Raw genomic sequence first — 16,112 nt, 5'->3', positions numbered from 1 at the left:
TGATCTGAAAAGGTTGCATTTAATATTTCTGCTTTTTTGCATTTGGCTGTGAGGTTTTTGTGCTCTAATACATGGTCAATTTTTGTGTAGGTGCCATGTACTACTGAGAAAAAAGTATATTCCTTTCTATTTCCAATTTAATCTTCTCCAGAGATCTATCTTATGCAACTTTTCTAAAATTCTATCCATCTCCTTAACTTCTCCCTTGTTTATCTTGTGTTTACACTAATCTAGTTCTGAGAGGGGAAAGCTGAGGGGACATCCCCCATGAGTATAGTTTTACTGTTTATTTCATTCTATAACTCAATTAAATTCTTTAAAAATTTTGTGCTACATTATTTAGTGCATATATGTTTAATATTGATATTACTTCATTGTCTATGGTACCTTTTAGCAAGATACAGTATCCTTCCTTATCTCTTTTTAATTCCTGTATTTCACCACATAATCATCACCACTGCATATCTGTCAAACTCTGGGATGGTTTTTTTTTTTAATTGTTGCAAGGTATAATTCTTTTTGTCACACCATTTAAAAGATAAGCAGAGCAACAATGTATTCATCAGTGGCATATGGATACATATTTATCTCTTACACATTGCAAGCTGTGAGCCTAGAATTCTTAGTGCATGTGCATTGTTAGTATATTTCTGAAAGCCAACTTGTGTGGTTTGTTTAGAGCACTGCAGTACTAATGGTATTGTCACTCAACCCAATTAAGAGTTGTAGGTGCAAGGCGAGTGGGCAGGGAGGTGAACGTACCATGAGCGATATGGTAAAACTTGCATCTTCCCACGCTAGCTAAACTATGCAGTTCATTTGCCAGCAATACATTAATGTAGAAAGCATTTCTTTCTGATTATGGGTAAATATAAAAATTATTCTGTGGACTTCAAGCTGAAAGTGATTGTGTTTGCTGAAGAGCATGGAAAGAGCTATGGAAAGACAGTTTTCAGTGAGTGAAAAGTTGGTGCGAGACTGGCAGAAACTAAAAGACAAGTAATATGATTTTTAAAGCTTCGCATAATAGTCGCACCTGATATTTTTGCAAAAATTGACATAAAATCTACGACGATTATGTGGTAAAATATGTGGATCTATTTTTACTTTTGCTTTTATCTGAGATCATGATTGCTACCCTTGCTTTTTTTTTACTTTAGTTGAATCTTAATAAATTCTGCTCTAGCCCTTTACCTTTATACTCTGTGTGTCTCTGTGCTTTGGATATGTTTCTTGTAAACAGTACATTTTAGGGTTCTGGTTTTTAACCCAATCTACCATCTGCTTCCATTTTATGGGTGAGTTCATCTCATTCACATTTACAGTTGTGATAACTATTTCATTCCCTCCTATTTCCCCCATATTTATTCTTCTCTCTCTCTCTCTCTCTCTCTCTCTCTCTCTCTCTCTCTCTCTCTCTCTCCCTTCCTCCGTCCCTCCCCCGTCTCCCCTTGTCCCTTCTCATAAGTGTTTCACTTCTGACCATTGCCTCCCCCAATCCACCCTTCCTTCTATCACTCTCACCTTCTTCTCTTATCCCTGTCCCTTCTTACTTTCCTATAGGGTAAGAAAGATTTCTATATTCAATTGAATGTGTATGTTATTCCCTCTTTGAGTCAATTCTGGTGAGAGAAAGGTTCTCAAGTGTTGCCTATCATTCCTCTCCCCCCATCTTCCCCTACACTATAATAGCTTTCTCACCTCTTTTATGTAAGATAATTTATCTCATTCTGTCTCTCCCTTCCCTATTTTCCCAGTGCAATCTTCTTTCTCACCCCTTAATTTTACTTTTTGGGATGTCATCACATCATAGTCCACTCATACCCATACCCTTTTGTCTATGTATACTCCTATATGCCTTAAGAGTGATAAAGTTCTTAAAAGTTACAAGTGTCATCCTCCCATGTAGAAATATAAATAGTTTAACCTTATTGAATCTGTTATATTTTCTCTTTCCTGTTTAGCTTTTTTGCTTCTCTTGAGTCCTGTGTAAGATTTAAAAAAAAAAAGTTTTATTGATATAAATGTTTGTTTTTACATTATAACCCTTTACAGATTACTCCCTTTGCAGCTATGTGATCCAGTGGATAGAGCAATGGTCCCAGTGTCATCTTCCTGAGTTCAAATCTGGCCTCAGATGCTTATTAGCTGTATGTCCCTGTGCAAGTTACTTAACCCTATTTGGCTCAGTTTTCTCATCTGTAAAATGAGCTGGAGAAGGAAGAGGCAAACCATTCCAGTATCTTTGCCAGGAAAATCCCAAATGGGTCATGAAGAGTTGGACGCTACTGAACAACAACATCTGAAACATTTCACATCTATAGCACTCCTTTCCTATTTTTAAAAGTTAACAGAAATCTATTTTTCTCTCTCTAGTCCACCAGCCCATTAAGAAGGGAAACACATATATGTATACGTACAAATATATGTATATAATATTAAATAACAATCACTTCTCTAGGACAACAGAAACTGAATTTTAGAGAATCTTAAATAAAAATTACATTTTGCAAAAATGACATTTCTTGCAAGCAAGAGATACCATATTATGGTCTTAGAAAATACAGCCTGAGGAACTGTCCTGTCATGTCACTAGCTTAGCCTTGCTACATGCTTCTGTTACAAGACCTTATCAATTGCTTGTGATGAGGAAAAGGAAGAAGAAATCTTCTAACCTGTGCCTAACTCATTCATCTCCATGACAGAAGAAAGGCACAAAGCAAATGGGCAAAAATTCAAGTCCAGTTTTTTTGCTCTATTTCATACGTTGGCACAAAGCATTTCCCGCAACAAGAATTTGTCCTTCCAAGGACATTTAGTAGTAAATCCCAGTAAATTCTAACATGTTATTGCATTTAAGAATCACAGAGGTAAAATTACTACATCAAGTGCTCTGCTAGAAAGTTGACAGGAGGCCACCATTCAAGAAGAAAATTATAGTTTTAAAATGACATGGAACCAAAACTATTTCATAAACTATACTAATATTTTTTTTCCCTAGTTCCCAAAGAAACATTATAAAAGAACTACTTTTTATTAGCTGCTGGGATGGTGAAGGGCCTTGAGATCATTTCTTATGCAAAAGGGTTGAAGGTACAGGAGATGTTTAGAGTGAAGGAGGAGATTTAGGGGAAATGTTGGATCTAGCTTCAAGTATATGAAAAGTTATCAAGTGAAAGAAGAATAATACTTTTTCTACTAGGAATAACTAGGAGTAATGAGCAAAAAAGGAAAATTTCAGTTTAATACTAGGAAAAGTCTCCTACTGATTAAATTTGTCCAAAAGTAGAATAAACTCTTGGCACGTCATGGGTCTCCCACAAAGGGCATTTTCAAGCAAAGGCTGGACCACCAGTTGTCAGGAAAATTGGGGAGTGGATTCTTGTTCAGGTGTGTATGAAACTAGAAAGACTCTGATCTCCTTCTAACATCAAAATTCTTTGAGTCACAAAAACACATGAAGTTTCCCCAAATTAGATCATACCTTAAAACCTTTATCATGTCATACGCACCAGTGGCCAAATTAGCTTCCCCGACCCCCACCCCTATAAACAATGTTTTATCAGAAGATTTTTTTTCAGCATGACAAATTTAGATGCATTCTCAAAGGAGGTATGTAGAATATCAGAAAACAATTCCTGACTAAAAATATTCTGTGATTTCCAAAACAATGTTGGCCCCTATCACCTTTTGGAAAGGATTATTTTACTCAATTGTTACATAATCACAAACCCAATTAGAAGGTATTTGGTGGTCCTCCAGTTCAACCAGCAGCTGCAAAGATTTTCCTTTGCCGTATTTCCTGGATGCCAGGGACCACCTTCCTCAGTGGCAGGAGCCAGTCAAAGAAGCTTCTTTTAGCTGTAGCAGTGTCAATCAAGGCTGGACCTTGAAAGAAGGAAGTTGGTTGTTAGGGCATGCATAAGTCAGGAATCTTTCAGAAGAGGAGGATGGTGAAGGAGGCTTTTCCAGAAGAGGTATGAACCTTTCTGGGATTTTCCCACTGAGTCTGGGATCACCTTCCTCTTCTACTGCCCTTCTCAAGATTGACCAGGTCAGAGGAAGCTGCCCAATGCAATGTATAGGGCTGTGGTTTTTAAAGCAAGTCAGCTTGACACTTAAAGAATTTCTTCAGTAGTCCTTCCTAGATGGCAGGAAGAAAGGATTTCTTCCATAGTCTCTCTTCTGAGAGGGAAGTAGAGATTTTCAAACAGATACTGTTTTGAAAGCTTCTTCTGATTTCAATAGTGCCAGTGAGGCCATGACCTCTAACCCTGATTACTTAAAACACTCTCCTTTCAAGAGGGGCAGGCTGGGAGGAAGCTTTCTGGAGCAAGCAGGTAACCCTTCTGTAGGCATCAATGGACAGTGGGAGGGAGGGTTCGTTTGTACACTTGGGAGCTAATCTTGCTTCCATTAGTATCCTTTGAGGGTTTACGCAAGTTATCCTTTGGCTACAGACAACACAGTCAATTAAGTTCTGTTTAATTCAACTCAACAAGCCCTTTACCCAGCACTGGAAGTCCTAAAGACATATGCTGTCTTCTTTTGCAATTCCAGAAAGGTCTTGGCCCTGCCAGCTTGTATTTATCATCTATTTGAACTATGGCTTTCCAGGGGAGGACTTCCAAGGGGCATTCTGAGATGAGGCCAGGAGTACAGCTTGGGTTTGTTGGATTTTTTATGCCAAATATGAGTCTTTAACCAGGAAAGTTGGAGGGGTGGGAAGGGCCTGTACAAGATTCCTGCCATCTAGATGATTCTTAGCCGGATGCACAGGCCTCCAGCTTCCCAGGCCTGACCTCACAGGACCTCTGGAGGCGGCCTTATTAACAGATCTCTCAGCAGAATAAGAATAAGAACGCCAAATCAGCTTTTGCCCAAATTACAATGTTTTATATAGAAGATAAATTAATGCAAGCCTTCCAAGTTACTATTGCCACCTACTGTTAGAAAATATAAATGCTTGCTAAGTTTGGAAGGTAGATAAAGGATGTGTTGCTATACAAAGTAATTTTCAGTTTTAGGAAAGAGTAAACAAGGGAAACCAACCAAAAAAAGATCTCTTGATATTTTCCTTAAACTCTAGACCATCCCCTTTGACATTATTATACAGATTTTGTTTCTACAGATGCCATTAAAACTTTATTCAGTGCACCTGGGGTTAGTTTACAATTAATAGTCAACTGATGAGTTAGATTGATTTGATATTCATACAGTCTTGGATACCCAGGAAATCTTGAGTCAAACAACTAACCAGCCTCCAAAGCAACTGAAAGAAAACAGGCACAGTTTGAGGGAGAAACAAGGGACAAAAGTGATGGATTTTCCTTTTTATTTTTAACTGTCTTGGAGGAAATTTATTTTTTTTTTAAAAAAGCCATAATATAGGTTACTAGGTAAAGATGAGTATTATTCAGCCAAGGGAGTAGTATCAAAAGAATGGAGATCAAAGATACGTTGATATTGAATTACTTGCTTCCATGTTCATGATTTGTCTTGGAGAGAGGTCAGTGTGGTAAGGTCCTGAAATTTGGGTCTTCTGCTCCTTAATTCATTTGCAGGGTGTTGGTCTAGCAATATATTTCAGGAAAGGAAGTATAAGGGGACATGACTCCTTAAATAAAGCTAACCATCCCTCAGTTTATCATGTGTTCATTCATTTTGCTTGCTATATGCTAAGCATTGTACATGTCACTTCTTGTTCTGCACCACAAATTTGTAACAGAGGCAAAAGAGCCTTTCCCTCCAATTCGATGAACATTTATTAAGCACCTGTGGACAAGGGACCATGCTTGGTTACTGGAAGAAAGACAAAAATGAAATGGCATCAGTTCTCAAGAAGGTTATATTACACTGGCATACATAACAGGTACCCCATCAACATGCATTTATTAGGCACTTTACAAATATTATTTCATTGAATCCTCACAACCTGTGGAGGTAGGTACTATTATACCCAATATTATAGTTGAGGAAACTGAGGCAGACGGCAGAACTAAGTGCCTCGTTTAAGGTCATACAACCTGTGTCTGAGATCACAATTGAAATCTGGTCAAGTGAATGATTTATTGAGTTTGTAACCTTTAAAAATTGTCACTGATATCTTCTGTTTTTACATCACCTTCCTTTCATACCATATGCCATTCCTCTCCTCCACCAAAGAGCAATACAAGGAAGGAGTTATGTCTCACACAGAAGATAATGGGCAAAGCAAGGATCTGGATTTTTGTTCTTGTTTTGAGGTTAGAAGTCAGTTAAGCAGAGTAAAAGTTAAGTCTTACTTGGAATGCACATGCATAACAAGCTTATGAATATTAACTTCTCTGGGAGGGTTAAAATTTTATTTTAATGATCATACATTACACATAGCAAGAAGGGGAACATGTCAACTATGTAGTAGACATATCGGAAAGTTTACACCCTGTGTTACCCAGCCAATGGGGAGATGGGAGGGGGATGGGTATAGATTTTTAAGACTTACTTCTGTTTCTAGAAGTATGAGACACCACTGCAGTCATGTAATAAACATTTCTTTTCTCTTTACCCCTCCCAAGACTGAATGAATTATTTCTCACACCAGCACCTGTTAGCTGCTGGGAACACAAAGACAAAAAATGAAACCATTCTTCCTGTCAAATAAGGCACAGCCAACAGGAGTGTTAAGATTTGGAATCAGGAAGACTTGGGTTTGAATCCTGCCTTATGGGATATAACATGTACATTCATAAGCATACATAGAGTAAATATAAGGTAGGGAGGAAAGAAAAGGAAAGCTTTTGGGAGGACTGGGAAAGGGATGTGGAACTTCAGTACAAAAGCACAGAATAGGTAGGACGGAGTGTCCTGTGTGAGAAACAAATAGCTCAGTTTAGCTGGACTGCAGAATACGTAAAGTAGTACATAATTAGGTTGAAAAGGTAGGTTATGATCAGGTTGTGAAAGACTTTAAAACAAAGGATTTTATAGTTGATCCTAGACTAACAGCAAGGTATGAGAGTACATTAGTAAAGTGATATGATCATACCTGGGCTTAAGGAAAATCTTTTTGCAGCTATGTGGAGCATGAATTGGGATTAAGGGAATCTTAAGGCAGACCGTTAGGAGACCACCTCAATATTCTGAAAGTGATGACGGCCTCAACTAAGATAGTGGCTGCATGAACAGTCGGTCTTGAGTCCCAAATCCCATTAGCATGGGACTCTGTCTTCACTGGTGGAGATCAATTCCCTGGAGGGCAGGGTAGAGTTGATGAGAATAAGAGAAAGAGCTCCAGTCTATTTGGGTTTCTTCACTTTCTTGGAATGAGATTCTGGAAAGAAGCCAACAGGAGAGAGAGTTCCTAGATCTCACCAAAGGGAAAGTTCCCTAAAGTCTTCAGTAGAGCAAACTGGGGATAGGGACATGATGAAGACTGTCATCTTCTCTTGTGGTTTCTTCCCAGAATTATCTTATTTTCACTTCAGCAACCTGGAGTTGGCATCTTCAATCTTCTCTTTCCAAACTAAGCCAGAAGGAATTCAAGAAACTTCAGGAAAGTAAAAAGACCTGAAGAGACACAACAGACTCAGTGACATTGAAGTGACTCTGGGTAACCATGAATGAATGTGAACCCGTTTGTGCTCTCTTGGTCTGGTAATATATTTTCTCCACTTTCAGAGTGATGACCTTTCCTTTGAACTAGGGCATCATGTTAGTCTTTCTTGAGTACTATGATCACTAGACAGTTGGAGCCTTGTCTATTGGATCACTCATCAAAACATGAGAGAGGAGACCTCTGATAGAAAGATCCTTAACCCTTTTGAAAAAAGTATAAGGTTTAGTGGTACTGAGATAGCTGTTTCTTGTTTCCCAGTTATTGCGGTAACTATGGTTCTATGGAGCACTCCCAAGGGATGGGAAGACATATTATGGACCCCTTTCCAAGAGTGGGAGGATGTGCCCTCTACCACTAGAAGCTCTGAAAGTTTTCCTAAAATTGTGGGTACCCTTGATAAGAAGGAAGCAAGAAAGGACACAGAAATGGCAGTGGCCTGGACCAGCCCAGAGACACTTCAGTCCAGTGGAGGAGGCAGTGATTGTGGAGCAGGCAGTTACAACCTGAGAGAAGCCAAGTAAGGAACAGAAGGAACAGAGAGCTGCGTTGTCAGGAGCAGCGAGTGTGCTTTCCTGCTATGTTTCACACACCCCACCCCCCCACCCCCAGCCATTGGTTTGGGACCCAGGGGGTGGAGGTGTCTATGGTGGGATGGGGGGGAAGTGCCATAAGCCCCGCCCCTCACAGTCCGCACCTGCTGTGTCCCTCCCCCCCACCCCACCTCACCTTTCCCAAGGATGGGGACCCACACTGTTGGTTTTGTTGCCAAGCCACCCCTCAGGACTTGGAAGAAGGTACTATTGTAGCGTTAGGACTTGGACACTTTTGGCTGAGAGTGCCAAGTGGGAACCTGCAACAGCAGCATGGACAGAAAAAATGCCCCAAGAGGACTTTCAGGACTTGAATGCTCTTTCTCAAAGAGAAAGATTGACCTAGAGGTGGAGTGTGTTGTGTTCTCTGCTATCCCTGGGAATGTGTTAAGTTGTTAAGACCCTGGCCTGGGACCCCCTGATTGTATAAACAGTATTTTGGGACAGTACCTGAATAAGGATCTGCTTACTCCCCAGAGATTTTGGCCCCCAAAGAATGTATAAGGTGGCAGGGGGGGTATGCTATGTTATGTTATATACTGAACGATATGTTTTGTTTTAGTCCTTGTGGCCATACTTGTTGGGGGAAAAGGGCAAGCTACTTTTGTGTCTATTTAAGGCCATGTGGCCACCCTAGTAATAAGTTATGTTACGGATTATGAATGCTTTAGTTTATTGGCTTAAGGTTTAGGTTTGAGTAAATAGAGTGCTTATTATACTGTGCAATTCGACCCTTAAAAATATATATGTATGTACGTATGTATACACATATATATTCACAGCAGCAGCCCTCAAGTGTGCTGTATTGATTGGCATTACACCAACTCAAGTTGTCACCAACTCCATTCCACTGTTTTTTAATCCTGTCTCGTTCTTCATGACCCCATGCACCATACTGTCCATGGGGTTTTCTTGGCAAGGATACTGAAGGAGTTTGCCATTTCCTTCTCCAGTAGATTAAGGTATACAGAGATTAAGTGATTTGCCTAGGGTCACACAGCTATTAAATGTCTGACACAGGATTTGAACATGGATCTTCCTGACTTCATGCCTAGCGCTCTATCTGCTGCCCATCCTAAGGCAGGCATTGACCTCCACCAATAAGGAGAGTATCTAATATCAATAGGTTTAGGGTTCGCTTTTAGTGAGAAGTGGTCCCAGGCAGCTCGGTGGCTAGGCTTAGAATCAGGAAGACCTCAGTCTGGATCCTGCCTCAGATATTTTGGCCCTGGGCATGTCTCTTAGCGTCTTTCCCACTCCATTTCCTCATCTGTCAAATGGGGATAATAGTATCTACCTTGCAATGTTGTTGAGATATGTACGTATGTGTGTGATGATAATAGGTTTTCTATTGCGCAAAGTGATACATATAAAGGACATACTTTCACATAAATGATATATAGAAATGATAATAGCAAGTATTTGTACTGTCCTTTTAGGTTTGCGTGATAAATATGTATTTGAACACATGAAGGACAGGTACATAAATAACATCTATGTCGTGTTCATAGTGAATAAGTAATATTTATCTTGGGCTTTAAGGATGCAAAGCAATTAGCTATTATCATCATCATCTCATCGGAGATCTATTACTGCCATTTAGTCCAACCTCCTCCTCTTTCCGGATGAGGAAGCGTGTTTTGAGAAGTTAATACGGCTACCCAGCTCCTCCCAGGGTCCCGGGCAGGATTGATACACGACGTTGAGCGAGCTCTGGCACCGGATCGATAACCGGCACACTGAGAAGCGGGGAAGGCCAGGCCTGGCAGGCCCTTCAGCACGACCACAGGAGTGCCCAAGGGAGAAGACCGAATGGAGGCTCAGAAGAGCGGGAGCTCCGTCCCGCTTCTACGTCTTTAGGAACCCTAAGCTGACCCATGCGGCAGCCGAACGTAATTACCCAAGTAGAGTTCGCCACCGCGGCATCTTCTTCCGGGTCAAAAGGAAGACATATCGCGAAGATCTCACCCGAGAGACCAACTCCCCAACGAGGGGCCTGCACCTCCTCTGACGGCTTTTCCCATCAGCCTCCGGGGCCTCCGGCTCCGTTTCCACTGGCGTGGTGTATTCTGGGCCTTGAGTGCCCTCCCACCCCCATCACTTAACCCAGTCCGTGGAGTCTACGATTCTCAACCTCACAACTTCCCCCGGGCAACCGCATCATCCCCTGTCACGCATGGCTCCCCCTACGGCGCGCGCAGCCCCAGAGCTGCGAAGATCCTTCCCTTTCTCCCTCCCCCAGTCCGTTAGGCGGCAGCAGATTTGGCGAACGTCGCGCGCATGTCTGGAAGCGGATCGGCTCCGCTCCGCTCCTGTGCGCCGCGAAGCTCCGGTGGCGGGGAGGAGAAGCGGCGTTTGGGAATTGTAGTTCTCAGGCTTCATTGGGTAAGGGCGCGCCCCCTGCCTGGGCTCGGGGTGGAACTTCAGCTCCCGGCCGTCCGCCCAGAGTAGGAGGGGCCCGTAGGAAAAGGGGCGGAGAAGGTGAGAGGAAAAGGTGGGAGGAGCCACGAGAGAAGCCGAGCCGAAGGGGTGGGGCCTGCTGTAGCCGAACCGCCGTGGCTGCCGCCTCCGCCGGGGGTCTGGGGGATTCTTCCCCGAGAGTCTAGGAGGATCTTGTCCACGCACGCGGGGGTCAGACGAGCGGGTGCACGCGCGCGCGCCGTCTTGGGAGAGGTGGTCGCGCGGTGGCACCTTCTCCCGACCTGCACCTGTCTCCCGCCGCCTCCTCAGCCTTCCTCCGACCCCGGGACGCCGGGGAGCCCGGCGCGCGGCGGGGGCGCGAGGTGGAGCGGGCGGGGGCGGCCAATGCGAAACTGGCTGGTGCTGCTGTGCCCGTGTCTGCTCGGGGCCGCGCTGCACCTCTGGCTGCGGCTGCGCTCCCCGCCGCCCGCCGCCGCCTCCTCCTCGGGGGCCGGCCCTGCAGGTGAGCCTCGGGAAAGGTGAGGGGGGCGGGGGGAGCGGCGCAGCCGGGGCGGGCGGTGGGGGGCGGGGCAGGTCCCGCGGCTCTCCCGCGCCCCTCCCCCATCCCTGAGCGGCGGCTGCCCTCGCGGTGTGTGGAGTGGGGGAGACCGCGAAACGGCCCCGAGGATGATGAGGGCCGCCCTTCCTCGCACACCGCGGAGCGGCCCGAGCTGGCCCTGCGCCTTCCTGCACGCGCACACTCACGCACACGCTCCCGAAAGCCCTTCCTTCGGCCTCGTGCCCCGGCCCACGGCCAGCCCTGCACCGTGGGCTGCTGTGGAGCCCGAAGTTTATCCCCACAGGACCGTGGGGGCCCACGGCAGCCTTCTTTAAACACGAGCTGGTTTCTAAGCGAAGAGTGACTGCTCTGGTGCTGGAGTTCGGGTTGCTTTGGCGTTTTTGCGCGTGTGAGAGCTGGAGCGGATCCAGCCTTAGATAGGCATGGCTCTGGTGGAAGTTCTCGCGTTTGATTCAGATTTCAGCTCCCACCAGAGGGAAAGCCAAGCCCTTTTTAAATCGGTCACGGCCGTGTTTAGTGGAGTATTTCTTTTAAAATACTTATTTTATTGGAAGTATTACTTAAAACACTTGTGCTCTGGAAAGCAGTGTTCAGAAGGCTTCGTTAGCCAAGACATTTTGGGAAGGAGACCTCCGATCAGGAAAGAAAGTTCAGACTGTAGAAGAATCCTTTAGAGCGCTTAGGGATTGAATCTGTTCTTTTGTGCTTAATTCTCCTGGGAAATGACCCATCATCCCATAAAAAGTAGAGTTTTCTGGTGACCAGAAGTTTATAAGACAAGAATAGAATATTTGTTCTGACTTCTTAGTGATGATTTTTAGTCCTTTACGGGTTGACATCTTTGCTTATTGTTTTGGTTCTGTGTCCCCAAAAGAAGCAGTACAGGCAGGTTGGAAAGACTTCTTTGTCTTGTCCTTGCAGTAGGATTTGGTGACATGTTTAATGTTGCGATTCTTTTAAGTTCCATTGGAAAAAAGGTTTTCAGGTTTTTCTAAACTGGGATAAGCAGTAATTTATCACACTTAAGGGTCGGTACGCCCTGTGCATTCTGCTGGGTCAGTGCTTGGTTTCCTTTGTGGGTTTTTTTTAAATGGCATGATGTACTCATGATGTTAACAAGTATTTATGGAACACCCTCCTGGTATGAATGACCTTATTAGTTGGTTGGGATGACATAAAAAAGAATAAATAAACTTTACACTCATGATTTAGTTGGTGGTGTTCAGTCATGTCTAACTCTTCATGACCCAGTGAACCATAATACGCCAATACTTTTCTGCAAAGAAACTAGAGTGGTTTGCCATTTCCTTCTCCAGTGAATTAAGGCAAATAAGGTTAAGTGACTTGTCCAGGGTCACACGGCTAGTTAATATCTGAGGCTGCATTTGAACTCAGGTCCTGACTTCAGGCCCAGCACTCTCCCCACGGTGCCCCCTTGCTGCCCAGTGGTCATTAATTAACAGAGGAGAAAATAGCCCTCTGAGCTTCATAACCCCTAAAAAATGAGTAATTTATATCTAATCCAGTGATGCCCTCAAGGCCTCATGTAGCCCAGTGTAATAGAATCCTAGAACCTTTGAGTTTGAAGGATACTTAAAAGTGATTGAATTCAGAATCCCACCCAGTGTTGGAATTTTTTCTACAGAATCTAACACATGGTAGTCCTGCTTTTGTGTGTAAGGTCACCACCAAGAACAGTTCCTGCACTGACTCTTGAGGAAACCCATTGGACCACTCCAATTAGGAAAAGCTTTTGTTTTTGGGTAAATCTGCCTCCCTTCAATCAACCTTTGGTCTCTGGTGTGCCCTCTTGGTAAATCATAAAACAAGTGTTTTTTTTCCTTTTTTTGTGTGGTAAATCTAAAGCTATTTAAAGGCAGCTGTTATAGTCATGTAAAGGAGGGGTAGATTTGGTTAAGGGAAAGGCTTACACAAGTCTGGGAACTTTGGGGAGCTGGAACACCTATTGGATTAAACACCTGGGTAATTGAGGGAGTAGTGAAGAGGACAGGCTGAAAGTCAGGACTGGGAGTCAAGACGACCTGCCCTGGACGCTTACCTGTGTGTTCCTGGGCAAGTCACTTTTTCTTTATGGGTTTGTATCCTTCTCTGTAAAAAAGATTGGATTCCAAGGAAGCTGGCTCCTTAGGTGGCGTTTAGAGAGAGAACATTCTAGGACAGTGATAGGCTTGCTGCTGTTCTTTCCCTCCAAAGTTATATTAATTTTTACAAACTTGGCTTTTCTGTAAGAGAGAAGGTCTCATGGAGACTGCTTATTGCCATTTAGGTATGCAAGAGAATAGTTTGTCAGAGTTTGCTTTCTCAGATGAACCTATTGTGGAAAAACTAGATAATGATAAATAACTATTTCCTGTTTTTATTTTTGCCATTTTTTCTCTAAATGAGTGGAAAAAAATGATAAGGAAAGAACAAAGCTGAAATAACATGCATTGTGGACAGAAAGAACATGAGAGTTGCAAAGATTGGATCAGTATCTGCATCTTGGGACTTGTTTTTATGTTTTAGATGGCTGCAAATCCTAATTTTAATTAAGTGCTAATTGTTTTAACATATACAAAATATGAATATTGTACCCAAGGGAACAGATTCACGTTATTAGTTATGGTAAAAATAAGCAACCTTTTAGTTAAGGTCACACGAAGTAATCTATTTTAACCTTGTGGATTTTTTCATTTGAGTTTGATGTATTATTTTTAGGCATGGAGATAAATTTGAAAGACTTCTTATCATAGTCTTTGCACAATCTCTGGAACATATGTAGTTGTTGCCAATAAATGTTGATTTTACTTTATTTTTTAATATTACTGTCTTTTCTGTGATATTTACATTATCTTGTATTTAAGTATGATACAATTTTGAAAATTCACCATATTTACTAACTTTGTGATTAAAGTAAAACTTGTGTAATTGATCTCTACAATCGTGGATTTCCTTGTTAGAAGTCTCTAATGAAAATCAGAGCCTTACCATCTGCTTTGCTACTTGGCCTTTCAATCCCACTTGCAGCTGAAACCTTCTTTATGTGTGTCTCCCTGTTAGAATATGAGCTCTTTGAGAGCCAGAACTATCTTGTGTTTCTGTTTGTAGCTTTAGCCCTGACCACAGTGCTTTGTACAGAGTTAAGTACTTTAAAAAGATGCTTTTTTAATAGGATCATAGAGTTAAAGTTCATCTGAAGCATAATAGATTTTATCCAAGGGCCTCTTATTTTAACTCTGTGTGTCTTTAATTTTCAATCCTGTTTCTTGTAAGAAACGCCTTGTTAGATTCTGCTTTCTACTCCATTCTACTATCTTCTGTTATATGAATGAGTTCATCCCATTCATGTTCATAGTTAGGATTGTTAAAGGATCATAGAGGTAGAATTGGAAAGAACTTGAGAAGTTAGCAAGCCAGCTACCACATTTTACAGATGAGGAAACTAAGACCCAGAGATTTGCCCAAAATTTCCCAGTTACTACATGTCTGGGGCAGAGCTGGACCCCGATCTTCATCATGTTTATAAATGTTTCATTCCATGCCCTCCATTATCTAGCCTTACCATAACTTTCCAGCTTTATACATTACTCCCTACTTTCCTCCTGCAGCCAAATTGACCTTCTTTTGATTTTTCACAAGACTCCAGTTACCATCTCTGAGCCTTTGTGTACTCTGTTCCCCATACTCAGTAGATACCTTTCTCACTTCTACCTTATAGAATCCCTTGTTTCCCTTAAGACTTTCCTTAAAGGTCCTCTTGTACAGTAAGCCTTTCCTGATTACTACTCAGGTGCTAGTGGCTGACCTCCCAAAATAACTGCGTGTCTGGCTTCTTTATAGAATACAAGGTCCTTCAGGGCAGAAACAGTCTAATTTTTGTCTTTGTATACACTGTACCTGGTAAATAATAGGTGATTAATAAATGCTTATTGACTTGTTGATTGTTCACAGCAGCCCATTCCCCAAGCATGACTTACCATATCTAATAGAAAAGGAAACAGACTGAGAGAGATGTCACATAGTTTGTAAGTAAGACAGATCCTGGACTTAACTTCAGATCCAGTAAGACACTTCAAGTTCTTTTAAAATGTATGTTGTTGCCTTTTTAAGTACAACATTCCAGATTCCATGTATACTGCCCACATGGAAACCTTTCTAACAAAAGCAGTGATGCTAAACTCATGGTGTCTGACAACATATACAGCCTTCATGATGAACTCTCCCACCTCTCCAAGGGAAAAGGGAAGTGCAGCTGGTGTTTTTCCTTTATATCCCCCTACAATCCTAAAGTTTTACTCCAATGACAGCATTCAGATTTTTCAAGAATTATGTTATTAGAGTGTCAATGCCTGTTTCAGTGAATGAAATGTATTTTTTCATTCTGAGGAGGAAACTGAGGTACAAGAAAATAATGGTTTGCTGAGATAATGAAGCCTATGGAGCACAGGTTCCCAAAGTGGGTGATACCATCCCCTGAGGGGTGCTGGAGTGATCCAGGATGGCTGATAGTAGCCTGTAGTGTAGTTGGGGAGTGCTGAATAAAAATAAGGGAGAAGTGGAAGCATAAGAAAGAAAAGGTAAAATTTTGAAAAACCACGCATGTTTCATCTGTTGTATAACAGAGTTAAAATTGTAGCGATTACATTATTTTCCAAACACACAAAATACAAGTTATAATCCATGAGTACAAGTCCACCAATAGGTCTTAACAAACAAGTGTTGGCAGGAGAGCATCTCCAGGGAAGTCCAGCATACATCAGCAGGAATGTGTGCATGTAATGGCTTGTTTACAATATGATACTATGTGGTTACACGACACAATATTGCGTCAAAATTTCAGGGCAGGGAAAAAAAACCCCACAAATATGTTCCAGTTTTTTTCTTTAATATGCATTTCACATTTGGGTTGACTCCTCTGTGCCCCTGAAGACTTTGGTTTGATTTT

At 42.3% G+C, this 16,112-nt stretch overlaps 1 protein-coding gene across 2 annotated transcripts in view; it reads left to right on the top strand.

Moving 5' to 3' along the window:
- Nucleotides 1–10,699: 10,699 nt before the first annotated feature.
- The window catches only part of B3GALNT2 (beta-1,3-N-acetylgalactosaminyltransferase 2), a 28,559-nt gene continuing 23,146 nt past the window's right edge, over nt 10,700–16,112 (top strand). The window contains exon 1 of one of the 2 annotated variants that reach the window (XM_072647537.1): nt 10,700–11,110. In XM_072647537.1, coding sequence (XP_072503638.1) covers nt 10,993–11,110 — 118 coding nt within the window. In that variant the 5' untranslated portion in view covers nt 10,700–10,992. The remainder of the gene's footprint in view (nt 11,111–16,112) is intronic. The other variant, XM_072647536.1, reaches the window with a different exon arrangement.

This window comes from Notamacropus eugenii, chromosome 2 (genome assembly GCF_028372415.1).
Source record: "Notamacropus eugenii isolate mMacEug1 chromosome 2, mMacEug1.pri_v2, whole genome shotgun sequence".
In the NCBI taxonomy this organism is placed as follows: Eukaryota; Metazoa; Chordata; class Mammalia; order Diprotodontia; family Macropodidae; genus Notamacropus; species Notamacropus eugenii.
Note: the sequence above shows the minus strand (reverse complement) of the source record. Positions and strands in the feature narration are given on the sequence as shown.